The 17,023-nt window shown below is 51.7% G+C and overlaps 2 protein-coding genes across 2 annotated transcripts in view; one reads left to right on the forward strand and one right to left on the reverse strand.

The window, feature by feature from the left end:
* LOC149325686 (monocarboxylate transporter 2-like) overlaps window positions 1–11,977 on the reverse strand; it is a 150,015-nt gene extending 138,038 nt beyond the window's left edge. Inside the window, exons 1-2 of the mRNA XM_089564365.1 lie at window positions 11,871–11,977; window positions 10,911–11,140 (exon numbers count right to left, since the gene is read on the reverse strand). Of these exons, the coding sequence (XP_089420491.1) occupies window positions 10,911–11,140; window positions 11,871–11,977 (337 nt within the window). The remainder of the gene's footprint in view (window positions 1–10,910; window positions 11,141–11,870) is intronic.
* Window positions 11,978–12,423: 446 nt separating this feature from the next.
* On the forward strand, window positions 12,424–13,248 carry LOC149325690 (uncharacterized). The gene has a single exon (XM_089564366.1). It carries the CDS (start codon window positions 12,589–12,591, stop codon window positions 13,246–13,248), a length of 660 nt encoding a protein of 219 aa, XP_089420492.1. The 5' UTR covers window positions 12,424–12,588.
* Window positions 13,249–17,023: the final 3,775 nt, after the last annotated feature.

Genomic DNA, 17,023 nt, shown 5'->3' on the forward strand with positions numbered 1-17,023 from the left:
ACTCGCTGCAACCTGCATCGCTCTGCTCGTTTTAAGATTGTCCTCAAACAGCTTCATGTGCTGTGTGGTGGTTGGTGCATAGCCATAGTGTGGGAACTGGTTGCTGTGCGTGTGGCTGTTCGTACAGACGTGCCCACCGGCATCTGTCGCTACCGTCACGACGTAATGGGTAATACCTGTGCTGCCGCTGCTGCTGCTACCCAGCTCTGCGGTGGCCGCGATTCCATCCTGCGCCTCTGTGTGCCCACTCGCTGCAACCCGCATCGCTCTTCTCGTTTTTTGGATTGTCCTCAAACAGCTTCATCTGCTGTGTGGTGGTTGATGCATAGCCATAGTGTGGGAACTGACTGCTGTGCGTGTGGCAGTTTGTCTAGACGTGCCCACCGGCATCTGTCGCGACCGTTACGACTTAATGGGTAATACTTGTGCTGCTGCTGCTGCTGCTTACCCAGCTCTGCGGTGGCCGCGATTCCATCCTGCACCTCTGTGTGCCCGCTACGCTGCAACCTGCATCGCTCTGCTTGTTTTTGGATTGCCCTCAAACTGCTTCTTGTGCTCTGTGGTGGTTGGTGCATAGCCATAGTGTGGGAACTGACTAGGTGTGTGTGGCAGTTTGTACAGACGTGCCCACCGGCATATGTGGCTACCGTCACGACGTAAGGGGTAATACTTGTGCTGCCGCTGCTGCTGCTACCCAGCTCTGCGGTGGCCGCGATTCCATCCTGCGCCTCTGTGTGCCCACTCGCTGCAACCCGCATCGCTCTGCTCGTTTTTTGGATTGTCCTCAAACAGCTTCATCTGCTGTGTGGTGGTTGGTGCATAGCCATAGTGTGGGAACTGACTGCTGTGCGCGTGGCAGTTTTTACAGACGTGCCCACCGGCATCTGTGCGACCGTCACGACGTAATGGGTAATACTTGTGCTGCTGCTACCCAGCTCTGCGGTGGCCGCGATTCCATCCTGCACCTCTGTGTGCCCACTCGCTGCAACCTGCATCGCTCTGCTCGTTTTAAGATTGTCCTCAAACAGCTTCATGTGCTGTGTGGTGGTTGGTGCATAGCCATAGTGTGGGAACTGGCTGCTGTGCGTGTGGCTGTTTGTACAGACGTGTCCACCGGCATCTGTCGCGACCGTTACGACGTAATGGGTAATACTTGTGCTGCTGCTGCTGCTGCTTACCCAGCTCTGCGGTGGCCGCGATTCCATCCTGCACCTCTGTGTGCCCGCTACGCTGCAACCTGCATCGCTCTGCTCGTTTTTGGATTGCCCTCAAACTGCTTCTTGTCCTGTGTGGTGGTTGGTGCATAGCGATAGTGTGGGAACTGACTGCTGTGCGTGGTGCACTTTTTACAGACGTGCCCCTCGGCATCTGTGGCTACCGTTACGACGTAATGGGTAATACTTGTGCTGCCGCTGCTGCTGTTACCCAGCTCTGCGGTGGCCGCGATTCCATCCTGCGCCTCTGTGTGCCCACTCGCTGCAACCCGCATCGCTCTGCTCGTTTTTTGGATTGTCCTCAAACAGCTTCATCTGCTGTGTGGTGGTTGGTGCATAGCCATAGTGTGGGAACTGACTGCTGTGCGTGTGGCAGTTTGTACAGACGTGCCCACCGGCATCTGTCGCTACCGTCACGACGTAATGGTAATACTTGTGCTGCCGCTGCTGCTACTACCCAGCTCTGCGGTGGCCGCGATTCCATCCTGCGCCTCTGTGTGCCCACTCGCTGCAACCCGCATCGCTCTGCTCGTTTTTTGGATTGTCCTCAAACAGCTTCATCTGCTGTGTGGTGGTTGGTGCATAGCCATAGTGTGGGAACTGACTGCTGTGCGTGTGGCAGTTTGTACAGACGTGCCCACCGGCATCTGTGGCTACCGTTACGACGTAATGGGTAATACTTGTGCTGCTGCTGCTTACCCAGCTCTGCGGTGGCCGCGATTCCATCCTGCACCTCTGTGTGCCCGCTACGCTGCAACCTGCATCGCTCTGCTCGTTTTTGGATTGCCCTCAAACTGCTTCTTGTGCTCTGTGGTGGTTGGTGCATAGCCATAGTGTGGGAACTGACTGCTGTGCGTGTGGCAGTTTTTACAGACGTGCCCACCGGCATCTGTGGCTACCGTTACGACGTAATGGGTAATACTTGTGCTGCCGCTGCTGCTACCCAGCTCTGCGGTGGCCGCGATTCCATCCTGCACCTCTGTGTGCCCACTCGCTGCAACCTGCATCGCTCTGCTCGTTTTAAGATTGTCCTCAAACAGCTTCATGTGCTGTGTGGTGGTTGGTGCATAGCCATAGTGTGGGAACTGGCTGCTGTGCGTGTGGCTGTTTGTACAGACGTGCCCACCGGCATCTGTCGCTACCGTCACGACGTAATGGGTAATACTTGTGCTGCCGCTGCTGCTGCTACCCAGCTCTGCGGTGGCCGCGATTCCATCCTGCGCCTCTGTGGGCCCACTCGCTGCAACCCGCATCGCTCTTCTCGTTTTTTGGATTGTCCTCAAACAGCTTCATCTGCTGTGTGGTGGTTGATGCATAGCCATAGTGTGGGAACTGACTGCTGTGCGTGTGGCAGTTTGTACAGACGTGCCCACCGGCATCTGTCGCGACCGTTACGACGTAATGGGTAATACTTGTGCTGCTGCTGCTGCTGCTGCTTACCCAGCTCTGCGGTTTCCGCGATTCCATCCTGCACCTCTGTGTGCCCGCTACGCTGCAACCTGCATCGCTCTGCTCGTTTTTGGATTGCCCTCAAACTGCTTCTTGTGCTGTGTGGTGGTTGGTGCATAGCCATAGTGTGGGAACTGACTGCTGTGCGTGTGGCAGTTTTTACAGACGTGCCCACCGGCATCTGTGGCTACCGTTACGACGTAATGGGTAATACTTGTGCTGCCGCTGCTGCTGCTACCCAGCTCTGCGGTGGCCGAGATTCCATCCTGCGCCTCTGTGTGCCCACTCGCTGCAACCCGCATCGCTCTGCTCGTTTTTTGGATTGTCCTCAAACAGCTTCATCTGCTGTGTGGTGGTTGGTGCATAGCCATAGTGTGGGAACTGACTGCTGTGCGCGTGGCAGTTTGTACAGACGTGCCCACCGGCATCTGTGCGACCGTCACGACGTAATGGGTAATACTTGTGCTGCTGCTGCTGCTGCTACCCAGCTCTGCGGTGGCCGCGATTCCATCCTGCACCTCTGTGTGCCCACTCGCTGCAACCTGCATCGCTCTGCTCGTTTTAAGATTGTCCTCAAACAGCTTCATGTGCTGTGTGGTGGTTGGTGCATAGCCATAGTGTGGGAACTGGCTGCTGTGCGTGTGGCTGTTTGTACAGACGTGCCCACCGGCATCTGTCGCTACAGTCACGACGTAATGGGTAATACTTGTGCTGCCGCTGCTGCTGCTACCCTGCTCTGCGGTGGCCGCGATTCCATCCTGCGCCTCTGTGTGCCCACTCGCTGCAACCCGCATCGCTCTTCTCGTTTTTTGGATTGTCCTCAAACAGCTTCATCTGCTGTGTGGTGGTTGATGCATAGCCATAGTGTGGGAACTGACTGCTGTGCGTGTGGCAGTTTGTACAGACGTGCCCACCGGCATCTGTCGCGACCGTTACGACGTAATGGATAATACTTGTGCTGCTGCTGCTGCTACCCAGCTCAGCGGTGGTCGCGGTTCCGTCCTGCACCTCTGTGTGCCCACTCGCTGCAACCTGCATCGCTCTGCTCGTTTTAGGATTGTCCTCAAACAGCTTCATGTGCTGTGTGGTGGTTGGTGCATAGCAATGTGCGGGAACTGACTTCTGTGCGCGTGGCAGTTCGTACAAACGTGCCCATCGGCATCTGTGGCTACCGTTCCGTCGTAATGGGTAATACTTGTGCTGCTGCTGCTGCTTACCCAGCTCTGTGGTGGCCGCGACTCCATCCTGCACCTCTGTGTGCCCGCTACGCTGCAACCTGCATCGCTCTGCATGTTTTTGGATTGCCCTCAAACTGCTTCTTGTGCTGTGTGGTGGTTGGTGAATAGCCATAGTGTGGGAACTGACTGCTGTGCGTGTGGCAGTTTGTACAGACGTGCCCACCGGCATCTGTGGCTACCGTTACGACGTAATGGGTAATACTTGTGTTGCTGCTGCTGCTATCCAGCTCAGCGGTGGTCGCGGTTCCATCCTTCACCTCTGTGTGCCCGCTACGCTCGCAACCCGCATCGCTCTGCTCGTATCTGGATTGTCCTCAAACAGCTTCATCTGCTGTGTGGTGGATGATGCATAGCCATAGTGTGGGAACTGACTAGGTGCGTGTGGCAGTTTGTACAGACGTGCCCACCGGCATCTGTGGCTACCGTTCCGACGTAATGGGTAATACTTGTGCTGCTGCTGCTTACCCAGCTCTGCGGTGGCCGCGACTCCATCCTGCACCTCTGTGTGCCCGCTACGCTGCAACCTGCATCGCTCTGCTCGTTTTTGGATTGTCCTCAAACAGCTTCATGTGCTGTGTGGTGGTTGGTGCATGGCCATATTGTGGGAAGTGACTGCTGTGCGTGTGGCAGTTTGTACAGACGTGCCCACGGGCATCTGTGGCTACCGTTACGACGTAATGGGTAATACTTGTGCTGCTGCTGCTACCCAGCTCAGCGGTGGTCGCGGTTCCATCCTGCACCTCTGTGTGCCCGCTACACTGCAAACCGCATCGCTCTGCTCGTTTTTGATTGCCCTCAAACTGCTTCTTGTGCTGTGTGGTGGTTGGTGCATAGCCATAGTGAGGGAACTGACTGCTGTGCGTGTGGCAGTTTGTACAGACGTGCCCACCGGCATCTGTGCGACCGTCACAACGTAATGGGTAATACTTGTGCTGCTGCTGCTGCTACCCAGCTGTGCGGTGGCCGCGATTCCATCCTGCACCTCTGTGTGCCCGCTACGCTCGCAACCCGCATCGCTCTGCTCGTTTTTGGATTGCCCTCAAACTGCTTCATGTGCAGTGTGGTCGTTGGTGCATAGCCATAGTGTGGGAACTGTGCTGTGCGTGTGGCTGTTTGTACAGACGTGCCCATCGGCATATGTGGCTACCGTCACGACGTAAGGGGTAATACATGTGCTGCCGCTGCTGCTGCTACCCAGCTCTGCGGTGGCCGCGACTCCATCCTGCACCTCTGTGTGCCCGCTACGCTGCAACCTGCATCGCTCTGCTTGTTTTTGGATTGCCCTCAAACTGCTTCTTGTGCTGTGTGGTGGTTGGTGCATAGCCATAGTGTGGGAACTGACTGCTGTGCGTGTGGCAGTTTGTACAGACGTGCCCACCGGCATCTGTGGCTACCGTTACGAAGTAATGGGTAATACTTGTGCTGCCGCTGCTGCTGCTATCCAGCTCTGCGGTGGCCGCGATTCCATCCTGCGCCTCTGTGTGCCCACTCGCTGCAACCCGCATCGCTCTAATCGTTTTTTGGATTGTCCTCAAACAGCTTCATCTGCTGTGTGGTGGTTGGCGCATAGCCATAGTGTGGGAACTGACTGCTGTGCGCGTGGCAGTTTTTACAGACGTGCCCACCGGCGTCTGTGCGACCGTCACGACGTAATGGGTAATACTTGCGCTGCTGCTGCTGCTACCCAGCTCTGCGGTGGCCGCGATTCCATCCTGCACCTCTGTGTGCCCACTCGCTGCAACCTGCATCGCTCTGCTCGTTTTAAGATTGTCCTCAAACAGCTTCATGTGCTGTGTGGTGGTTGTTGCATAGCCATAGTGTGGGAACTGGTTGCTGTGCGTGTGGCTGTTCGTACAGACGTGCCCACCGGCATCTGTCGCTACCGTCACGACGTAATGGGTAATACCTGTGCTGCCGCTGCTGCTGCTACCCAGCTCTGCGGTGGCCGCGATTCCATCCTGCGCCTCTGTGTGCCCACTCGCTGCAACCCGCATCGCTCTTCTCGTTTTTTGGATTGTCCTCAAACAGCTTCATCTGCTGTGTGGTGGTTGATGCATAGCCATAGTGTGGGAACTGACTGCTGTGCGTGTGGCAGTTTGTCTAGACGTGCCCACCGGCATCTGTCGCGACCGTTACGACTTAATGGGTAATACTTGTGCTGCTGCTGCTGCTACCCAGCTCAGCGGTGGTCGCGGTTCCATCCTGCACCTCTGTGTGCCCACTCGCTGCAACCTGCATCGCTCTGCTCGTTTTAGGATTGTCCTCAAACAGCTTCATGTGCTGTGTGGTGGTTGGTGCATAGCAATGTGCGGGAACTGACTTCTGTGCGCGTGGCAGTTCGTACAAACGTGCCCACCGGCATCTGTGGCTACCGTTCCGTCGTAATGGGTAATACTTGTGCTGCTGCTGCTGCTTACCCAGCTCCGCGGTGGCCGCGACTCCATCCTGCACCTCTGTGTGCCCGCTACGCTGCAACCTGCATCGCTCTGCTTGTTTTTGGATTGCCCTCAAACTGCTTCTTGTGCTGTGTGGTGGTTGGTGCATAGCCATAGTGTGGGAACTGACTGCTGTGCGTGTGGCAGTTTGTACAGACGTGCCCACTGTCACAAAATTCGGCGCATTTTAGGAACAAACAAAGAAAAACCGCCGCGCGCACGGCGTCTCGCCGGCGCGAGCCCGACGGGGGAGAGGGAAAGTCCCCGCCGAGCGCGTGCCTCTCTCTCCACCGCCGCGGAGTGCGCCGAGGAAATGAGTCATCCCCGCCGATTATTCTCGAACATGCGAGTCGGTTCTACAGCTGACGGGGGGAAGAGGGGGAAGCCTTGCGTGCACTAAGTCACATCCCCCTCCTCTGCACTCGGACGTCGGCGACGCGGCCACGACGGCGCCACGCTAGAACACGCTGGAACCTTCGCGAAACGACTCCTGACTCTGACCAATGGGGACGCGCGGCCAGTGAGAATAGAGAGGGGAGTCAGCACTGCAAATGCTGCGTGTATGTGCGCGCCTACTCTGGCGCGCTGAACAAACAGACGTGGAAGCGAGCCTATAAAAGAAGGCATTGACCGCTATCAGTCAGTCCGGACCGCCGTTTAAGCTTCGTCGAAGCGCGCCCGTTCGACTCCCTTCAAAACACCACTCGGCCAGCATCGGACCAACGAGGCAACGGTCGCCAGTCTGCGGGACGGCATCGTCGTGGAACTCTGGTCGTCGGACTGCCGCAGTGCCCGGTGAACAAATTGTGTTTTGTTTGTTACCTCTCTCTCGCGTGTTAGTGCACTTTAGGTGCAATATTGCCTTTGTATTGCATTCTCTCTCGAGTTTAACTTTGCACGAATTGCATTGTTTGATAATCACTTGGTATGTGTTTGTACGAGTGATTGTGAAATCCTCTGTATCGTATCTTTGCTGCATAAACTTGGTTTTGTTTTGTAAACCTCTGGCTCCGACCCATTCTCTGGCTGGCGACCAGCGAAAGCTGGGCACCGAACGGCCAGAACCCTCTTGTCACTTGGTGGCTGGTCTCCGCTGAGCTTGCCACGCTGAGTCGAGGGCAGCTGCTTCGAGTCCGAGACCGCTACCCCCACACGCTCTAAGGGTGTCTGGGAGCTTCCCACTAAAAGTGCGCGAAGTGTGGGTGACAATATATTCTACTGTTCTCGCACGCCAGAATGTATTGTCACCCAGACTTCGCGCACTTTTACGTGGGAAGCTCCCAGACACCCTTAGCGCGTGTGGTGGTAGCGGTCTCGGACTCTAAGCAGATGCCCTCGACTCAGCGTGGCAATCTCAGCGGAGACCAGCTACCATGTGACAAGAGGTATTTGGGCGTTCGGTGCCCAGCTTTCGCTGGTCGCAAGCCAGAGAATGGGTCGAAGCCAGAGGTTTACAAAACAAAACAAAGTTTATGCAGCAAAGATACGATACAGAGGATTTCACAATCACTCGTACAAACACATACCAAGTGATTATCAAACAATGCAATTCGTGCAAAGTTAAACTCGAGAGAGAATGCAATACAAAGGCAATATTGCACCTAAAGTGCACTAACACACGAGAGAGAGGTAACAAACAAAACACAATTTGTTCACCGGGCACTGCGGCAGTCCGACGGCCAGAGTTCCACGACGATGCCGTCCCGCAGACTGGCGACCGTTGCCTCGTTGGTCCGATGCTGGCCGAGTGGTGTTTTCCCGGGAGTCGAACGGGCGCGCTTCGACGAAGCTTAAACGGCGGTCCGGACTGACTGATAGCGGTCAATGCCTTCTTTTATAGGCTCGCTTCCACGTCTGTTTGTTCAACGCGCCAGAGTAGGCGCGCACATACACGCAGCATTTGCAGTGCTGTCTCCCCTCTCTCTTCTCACTGGCCGCGCGTCCCCATTGGTCAGAGTCAGGAGTCGTTTCGCGAAGGTTCCAGCGTGTTCTAGCGTGGCGCCGTCGTGGCGGCGTCGCCGACGTCCGAGTGCAGAGGAGGGGGACGTGACTTAGTGCACGCAAGGCTTCCCCCTCTTCCCCCCCCGTCAGCTGTAGAACCGACTCGCATGTTCGAGAATAATCGGCAGGGATGACTCATTTCCTCGGCGCACGCCGCGGCGGTGGAGAGAGAGGCACGCGCTCGGCGGGGCCTTTCCCTCTCCCCCGTCGGGCTCGCGCCGGCGAGACGCCGTGCGCGCGGCGGTTTTTCTTTGTTTGTTCCTAAAATGCCCCGAATTTTGTGACACCCACCGGCATCTGTGGCTACCGTTACGACGTAATGGGTAATACTTGTGTTGCTGCTGCTGCTATCCAGCTCAGCGGTGGTCGCGGTTCCATCCTTCACCTCTGTGTGCCCGCTACGCTCGCAACCCGCATCGCTCTGCTCGTATTTGGATTGTCCTCAAACAGCTTCATCTGCTGTGTGGTGGTTGATGCATAGCCATTGTGTGGGAACTGACTAGGTGCGTGTGGCAGTTTGTACAGACGTGCCCACGGGCATCTGTGGCGACCGTCTCGACGTAATGGGTAATACTTGTGCTGCTGCTGCTGCTCCTGCTGCTACCCAGCTCTGCGGTGGCCACGATTCCATCCTGCACCTCTGTGTGCCCGCTACGCTGCAACCCGCATCGCTCTGCTCGTTTTTGGATTGCCCTCAAACTGCTTCTTGTGCTGTGTGGTGGTTGGTGCATAGCCATAGTGTGGGAACTAACTAGGTGCGTGTGGCAGTTTGTACAGACGTGCCCACCGGCATCTGTGGCTACCGTTCCGACGTAATGGGTAATACTTGTGCTGCTGCTGCTGCTTACCCAGCTCTGCTGTGGCCGCGACTCCATCCTGCACCTCTGTGTGCCCGCTACGCTGCAACCTGCATCGCTCTGCTTGTTTTTGGATTGCCCTCAAATTGCTTCTTGTGCTGTGTGGTGGTTGGTGCATAGCCATAGTGTGGGAACTGACTGCTGTGCGTGTGGCAGTTTGTACAGACGTGCCCACCGGCATCTGTGGCTACCGTTACGACGTAATGGGTAATACTTGTGTTGCTGCTGCTGCTATCCAGCTCAGCGGTGGTCGCGGTTCCATCCTGCACCTCTGTGTGCCCGCTACGCTCGCAACCCGCATCGCTCTGCTCGTTTTTGGATTGTCCTCAAATAGCTTCATCTGCTGTGTGGTGGTTGCTGCATAGCCATAGTGTGGGAACTGACTAGGTGCGTGTGGCAGTTTGTACAGGCGTGCCCACCGGTATCTGTGGCTACCGTTACGACGTATTGGGTAATACTTCTGCTGCTGCTGCTGCTGCTGCTGCAACCCAGCTCAGCGGTGGCCGCGGTTCCATCCTGCACATCTGTGTGCCCGCTATGCTGCAACCCGCATCGCTCTGCTCGTTTTTGGAGTGCCCTCAAACTGCTTCATGTGCAGTGTGGTCGTTGGTGCATAGCCATAGTGTGGGAACTGACTGCTTTGCGTGTGGCAGTTTGTACAGACGTGCCCACCGGTATCTGTGGCGACCGTCACGACGTAATGGATAATACTTGTGCTGCCGCCTGTCGTCGCCGGGTCGCTCTGGCCGAGCATGCGGTGTCCGCGTCCTGTGCGGACTCCTTCGTGGATTATGCCGCCTGATGGCTCAGGCGACACCTTGTTTTTGTCCTTCTTCCATCCCCTTGAGCGGGGGGATTGCGTTACGGTATTACTATACTGTAATTAATAGAGGCTGACTTTAAAACCTCCTCGTGGGCATGAAAAAAGTCCCGTCAGCACCTTTTACCAGTTCCTTGAAGAAAGTAATAGTATTCCCTTTTCTTCTGGAAGGAAACCTGTCTGGGCGGGCGTAAATTATTAATGTGAGGAAAGAAATGAATTCCCAAAAGGAAATTCGCTAGAGGACAACCCTATGTGTTCATCTTTTTGTTTTGAGTTTGATGCATCGGGTCGTACCCAAGGCATTCGCGGCTTCTAACCTAAACTGCCGCAAATAGTTGTCCAGACAAAGAGCTAATTGTGGCTGACCGGAAGAGTATTCGGCGGTAGAAAAGGCTGGAGGCCTTCATTTGAGCTCAGTCGACACTTTCGCCTCCATGATTGCTGCTGCTACGCATCAACTTGATGAAATTTATAAGGGCACTTTGCCAATATTTCCATTATTGATACGTCGCATACGCGAGACCAATTTCTTACTGTCAGGCTAGTTCTATAGTGATATTTTGCCCCTCAAAAATGTGTAGCCTTGGTAAGAGTAACACGTTCTGAAAATAATTTTGAGCCTTTCATTACAAGCCGCTTCGTAGCCCATACTGCTGTGTGAGGACGTCCAAATTCATTATACTGCTGGCGAAAAGTAATCCGGCGTTCAAATAGAAGAAAACAACTATAAAAACGCTTTTATATTTTTTTCGTTTGACCGAATTTGCGGCAGAATAAAAAAATTTTGCTTGCCTCACTGGTCGTACCATTTCGGCAGTTGGCGACCAATAAAAACCACCTTGTGATTCGCAGACAACAGGTTCAAAAGGCCAATTTGACCAACTGGCACTTACTTCCCAGATATGTCATGATCGTGAACACACTGCCGGGCCAGGCGGCCTCCGTGTGGTTCGCGGTGAAGGTTTCCATGATGGCGACGAAAAAGAAGCCCGAGTTGATCTGCGTGGCGAGATTGAAGAAGGACGCGGCAGCTGCGGCCCCTGCTATGCCCCAGTGTGTGTCTTTCTGCCGGCTGCAGCGTCCCACTCTTTCCGATGACGACAGCGTGAAAACGCTGCTTGACCTGCGAGATATCAGGGAATAATGTAGACGACAACTTCTGCAAACCGTTCACTCGAACGTTAACCGAACTGCCCCATTTTTCTGTTGCTATGAAAAAACGGATTAGGTTCAGTATTTTTGAGTCGGCCAGTTAGATAACATGTGCAGTTTTTTTTCCCTGACAAACAGTATTCTTATCATTACGTCGTGTTTTCTGCACCTCTTCGGTTCAGTGATGTACAGCTTCGTTTAACATGATACGTTGGGTTTTGTGCAGCTGGGCTACTGAACTGATTGTCCGAACTGCCGGGCACTGGCTGTCGAACACGCGTGCGGCTTCGGCAGGCCCGTACAAGCATTCCCTCACATGTATGACGTAATTCGGGAGATCAAAGCATTATCTTTTCAATTTATTTATTGTTGTAAATAATTAGTGGTGCTTGCACCGTAATTGCTGATTAGGGTTCTTACGAAAAAATAAGCGAAACTGTCGCGTTAGTGGTCGTTGAAAGCAGCCATTCAAAGGGATGCCATCCGAGGACAAGTGCAGCCCAGCTATACTTACCAGCCCCTATATACTATAGCGTTCATTGATTACGAGAAAGCATTCGACTCAGTGGGCTTCATTGTGTGCTTGGCGGCACCGGCGCGAACAGAATGAACAATTCACTTCTCACCCTTCTCCAGGTGGTGGCCTATTCTGCACAAGTTCTACCGGAACATGGCCTCGTCAACGTATCAACGTGGAATACGGCTTTACTTTGCGCCGCACAAGAAACAGGAGCAGCTGCAAGAAGCTTTGACGAATGGCAATGGACCGGCAACCGCTGCGTCGGCACAGCACCAGGAGCACCGACATTATCGGCGGAGGCGTTTTCCTTGAACCTGCCTGTCCCTGATTTCGGCAGTGGGCTTGGCGGCACCGGCGCGAACAGAATGAACAATTCACTTCTCACCCTTCTCCAGGTGGTGGCCTATTCTGCACAAGTTCTACCGGAACATGGCCTCGTCAACGTATCAACGTGGAATACGGCTTTCCTTTGCGCCGCACAAGAAACAGGAGCGGCTGCAACAAGCTTTGACGAATGGCAATGGACCGGCAACCGCTGCGTCGGCACAGCACCAGGAGCATCGACATTATCGGCGGAGGCGTTTTCCTTGAACCTGCTTGTCCCTGATTTCGGCAGTGGGCTTGGCGGCACCGGCGCGAACAGAATGAACAATTCACTTCTCACCCTTCTCCAGGTTAGTGAAAAACGTCATTACAGCAGTATTAGGGACGATTGTCCTGGTTTGCTAGTGCTGCCGAGCCCACATGCCCTCTTGTCTATTGCTGTTGAGTGTTGCGATGTCATTTCTGGCATTCTGCTGTGTTGTGGCGATATTGAAACGAACCCGGGGCCCGACACGGCGGCTTTGTTGCAAACTATTCTTGATGGTCAAAACGAAATCAAGGCGGATATATCAGAAATGAAGCAGAAGTTGTCTAACATGGAAACGGTGGTATCTCATGTGACCGAATTGGCTAAAAGGCTTGAGGAGTCTGAGAAAGAACTTTCTAGTTTGCGTGCAAGCATGGATAACATGTTGAGAAAGATCGACGACCTCGAGAATCGTTCTCGTCGAAACAATGTTGTCATTCACGGTATTCGTGAGGTTCCAGATGAAACGTACCAACAGCTAAAAACCAGTGTAGTGAGCGGTGTTTTTCATGAAAAACTGGGCGTTTCCGTGGCGAGCACCGAACGTATTCATAGGATAGGACGACCAAGCACAGAGCGTCCCAGGCCTGTAATTGTGCGTTTTGGCAACTACAATGAAAAGGTAGAAGTTCTAAAAAATACCAAGAAGTTGAAGGATACAAATTTTTCCGTTCACGAAGATTTCTCAAGTATCGTCAGGAACAGAAGGCAAAACCTTTGGAAGAGTGCTGCAGATAGCCGAAAGAACGGACAAAAAGTGGCTTCAATTTTTGACAAGCTGAAAATAGATGGTGTCATGTATGCTTGGAATGACGTTACAAGCGAACGTTATCAGGTTTATCAGCCGCTATCAAATGCTTCCACGTCTGCCCGAGAGAGTGCTTCTACGCCTACCCGGGGGAGTGATTCCCCATCTTTTCAAGACTGACCGACAAGCAGAAATGAACTTCATATACTAAACATAAATGCACGCAGTCTTGTTAATAAGGTAGAGGAGCTGGAGCACGTTTTATTAGAACACCAACCTGATGTCGCAGTTGTCACGGAAACTTGGCTTCACCCTGATATTTTGGATGCGGAGATATGCCCCCTGGGTACGGAGTTATCAGATTTGACCGCAGCAGCCGAGGGGGAGGCGTAGCTATTTTCATTGACAATACGATACAGCACACGGTTATTTCAGGCCCTCATAACATCGAATCCGCTTTTTGCCGAGTCTATCGCGGAACGCATGAAATTTTAATTGGCGCTGTGTATCGTCCTCCGGGCGCAACTTCAGACGTCATTGACGCATTGAACCACTTTCTACACCATTTGCGAATTCAAAACAAAAACGCGATAATCGCGGGGGATTTTAACGTTGCGGATGGGAAATGGGATGAAATGATGCCGGGGCAACGTGAACGAGAGGCAGCGCTCGGTCTTCTAGATTTGTGCTTTTCTCGTGGGCTTCAGCAGGTAGTACGAGAGTACACAAGAGTACGGGGTAACAGCAAATCAGTTTTAGACCTTCTTTTTCTAACTCAAGGTCTTTTGTCACAGCCCGTCGAGGTAGAAGTGTTACCTGGTCTTTGCGATCATTGTTTAGTTAGTATGAAATTGTCCCTTGCTTCTTTTCGAAAGAAGACGATTGAAGTGTCATCTTATAGAGATTTTAACAGGGCAGACGACACCGCCGTACTTGACGAGCTAGATTACTGCTTTGGCCCGTTTGAAGAACTAAGCTGCAACGAATCAGTGACTGTTAATGAACTATGGTTAGAATTCAAATCTTTAGTCCATAGGTGCATAACTCGTTATGTGCCACTGGTCACAAAAAAGAAAGGTGCGTGCAGTCCGTGGATAACAAGGAACATTATTCAACTAAAAAGAAAAATCGGCAGGCGTAGGAAAAAGTACCGACGCACACTCGATCTGGCTGCGTTGAGTGACGTGCTAGCTCTAAGTAGTAATATGAGGTAATATGAGGTCACACATAAAAGAATCTAAATTTAAGTTTTATAACGTTACATTGGAAAAATTTCTACGAGAATCACCTCAAAAGTTTTGGAGACACTTGGCAGTACCAAAGAAAAAAGTCGCGGAGATAAGCTCAGAGAGCGGACCTATAAGTGATAAGACTGAAATGTGCGATCTTTTCAATAGATACTTCGCAAGTGTTTTCAGTGAAGACGATAACAAGCCAGCGGATACTAGGTTCGCTGCTGAAACACGCGCAATTGACGACATAAGCTTATCGATAGAAGGCGTACTGAATTTATTGTTGAGCCTAAAAACATCAAAATCAATGGGCCCTGATGATATTCCTAATCTGTTTTTGAAGCTATACGCAGAATGGTCAGCTAGATACCTCGTACTAGTGTTTAGGAAGTCACTATCAACAAGCACGGTTCCCGATGATTGGAAAACTAGCAAAATAGTTCCTATTCTCAAGACTGGAGATTCAAAAACGGTCAGTAATTATCGTCCCATCGCACTAACGTCAACCTGTTGTAAGCTTCTAGAGCACATTGTCTCAAAGCACATTCGACAATACTTAACAGATATTGAATTCTTGAATAGGTGTCAGCATGGTTTTCGACAGGGCATGTCGACGGTTACACAATTAATAGAAACTTTGCACGATTTTAGCGAAATCATTGACCAGAAAGGGCAAACTGACATAATATTCCTAGACTTTAGGAAAGCCTTCGATCAGGTAAATCATAGAAAACTTTTAAGCAAATTTCAATCAGTACTCAAAAACTCAAATATAGTTCGTTGGCTGGAAAGTTTTCTTGTGGGCCGCAGGCAATTTGTAAGTATTGACGGGAGCGCATCCCAAGTGTGTGACGTGACATCGGGAGTACCACAAGGCTCGGTACTCGGACCGTTATTGTTTCTTGTTTACATAAACAACCTCATTGAAGATTCAGAAATCAAGGCCAGATTATTTGCAGACGATTGCATTATTTATACTAATGTTAATTCAGTTGAAGATCAAGTTAAGCTTAATGGTTACCTGCTCGACATTAGCGAATGGTGTAGAAATTGGCAAATGTCTTTAAACCCCAGTAAAACAGTATGTATGACAATCACACACAAACATCAGCCACTCGAATTTGACTACTCAGTACAAGAAAACAAACGTAATCCAGTAACAGAATATACATACCTGGGAGTGACAATTACTTCAGACCTGCGTTGGAACACTCACGTACATAACAATGTTGCTAAAGCAAATAAAAGATTAGGATTCATTAGACGGTCACTTAAGCATGCTACACAGGATACTAAACTTACGGCTTATAAGATGCTCGTACGCCCGATAATGGAATATGCGTGTGAGGTGTGGGATCCCTACACTCAAACACTTGCAGCTGAACTGCAGCGAGTGCAGCGACGTGCACTTCGCTTTATCTATTCTCGCTTCCGAAGACAAGATCAGGTAACCCCACTTTACACTTTAGCGAACTTGCGCCCTCTTCAATGTCGCCGGAAACAAAAGAGACTCATTCTTTTCTATAAGATTATGAACAACATGATACATATCAATAAGCAGCAATACATAAGCGAAACTACTTCACGTATCACTCGGGGTAAACACTGCAGACACGTAAAAGAACAAAAGTTTTCTAAGCACTGCTACAAGCATTCCTTCTTCCTGTCCACAGCGAGAGAATGGAACAGACTGCCAGAGAATGTGGTGCTCGCATCGGGTGTGGATGTGTTCTCTGCTGGAGTTCGTGATTGGTTGGTATAGTGCCTGATATAATGCGCCTTGCATTTGTGTTGGACATGGATTTCACATTGTTTTCTGTTTCGTTGCAGCGATATTTCTGCGCATTTTTTATTTGTTGCTTAGAGGTCAATTCCATTTTTTGATATGTTAAAACTTGGCACCGACTGGATGGTGCTGGTGTTTTGTTTGTCGTGTTCCGCCTTTCTAATCTGTACCTTGTATCACTCCTATCTTGGTCCTGACCGGACTGATAGTATCTCTAATAAATAAATAAATAAATAAATAAATAAATAAATAAATAAATAAATAAATAAATAAATAAATAAATAAATAAAGTTTCATGCAAAATTTTCAACGCAGAATCGTCCACCATCTAGTTCGTAATATAAAAGCTCTCCTATATCAACTGTGGCGGCCCCGTGTGCTCCCAACCACCGGGATCTTCCTACGAAAGCTCCAACGAGCGGCCCCCTTCATCATTCAGTGGAGCAGGAGCGGTGGCGATAGCGGAGTCCCATGTACTCCCCCTAAACCTCTCTTTAAATTTCATGCAAAATTTTCATCGTCTACCACCTACTTCGTCGTATCAAAGATCTCCTATATAAACTGTGGCAGTCCAGCGTGCACCCAACCACCGGTGTCTTCCTACAAAAGCTGCAACGAGCGGCCCCCTTTACCATTCAGTGGAACAGGAGCAGTGGCGATTGCGAAGTCCCATGTACTCCGCCTAAACCTGGCTTCAAATTCATGCAAAAGTTTCTACACGGAGTCATCCAGCATCTATTTCGTCATATCAAAGCTCTCCTATATCAACTGTGGCAGCCCCGTGTGCTCCCAACCACCGGGATCTTCCTACAAAAGCTGCAACGACCGGCCCCCTTCATCATTCAGTGAAGCAGGAGCGGTGGCGATAGCGTAGTCCCATGTACTCCGCCTAAACCTGTCTAAACCGCCTAAACCGCCTAAACCGCCTAAATCGCCT

The sequence above is a fragment of the Amblyomma mixtum genome, chromosome 10, assembly GCF_055824585.1.
Source record: "Amblyomma mixtum isolate Tamu chromosome 10, ASM5582458v1, whole genome shotgun sequence".
Lineage (NCBI taxonomy): Eukaryota > Metazoa > Arthropoda > Arachnida > Ixodida > Ixodidae > Amblyomma > Amblyomma mixtum.

Excerpts from the sequence above, each read along its gene's own strand:
- LOC149325690 (XM_089564366.1), top strand. The coding sequence starts at position 12,589 with ATGAAGCAGAAGTTGTCTAACATGGAAACGGTGGTATCTCATGTGACC.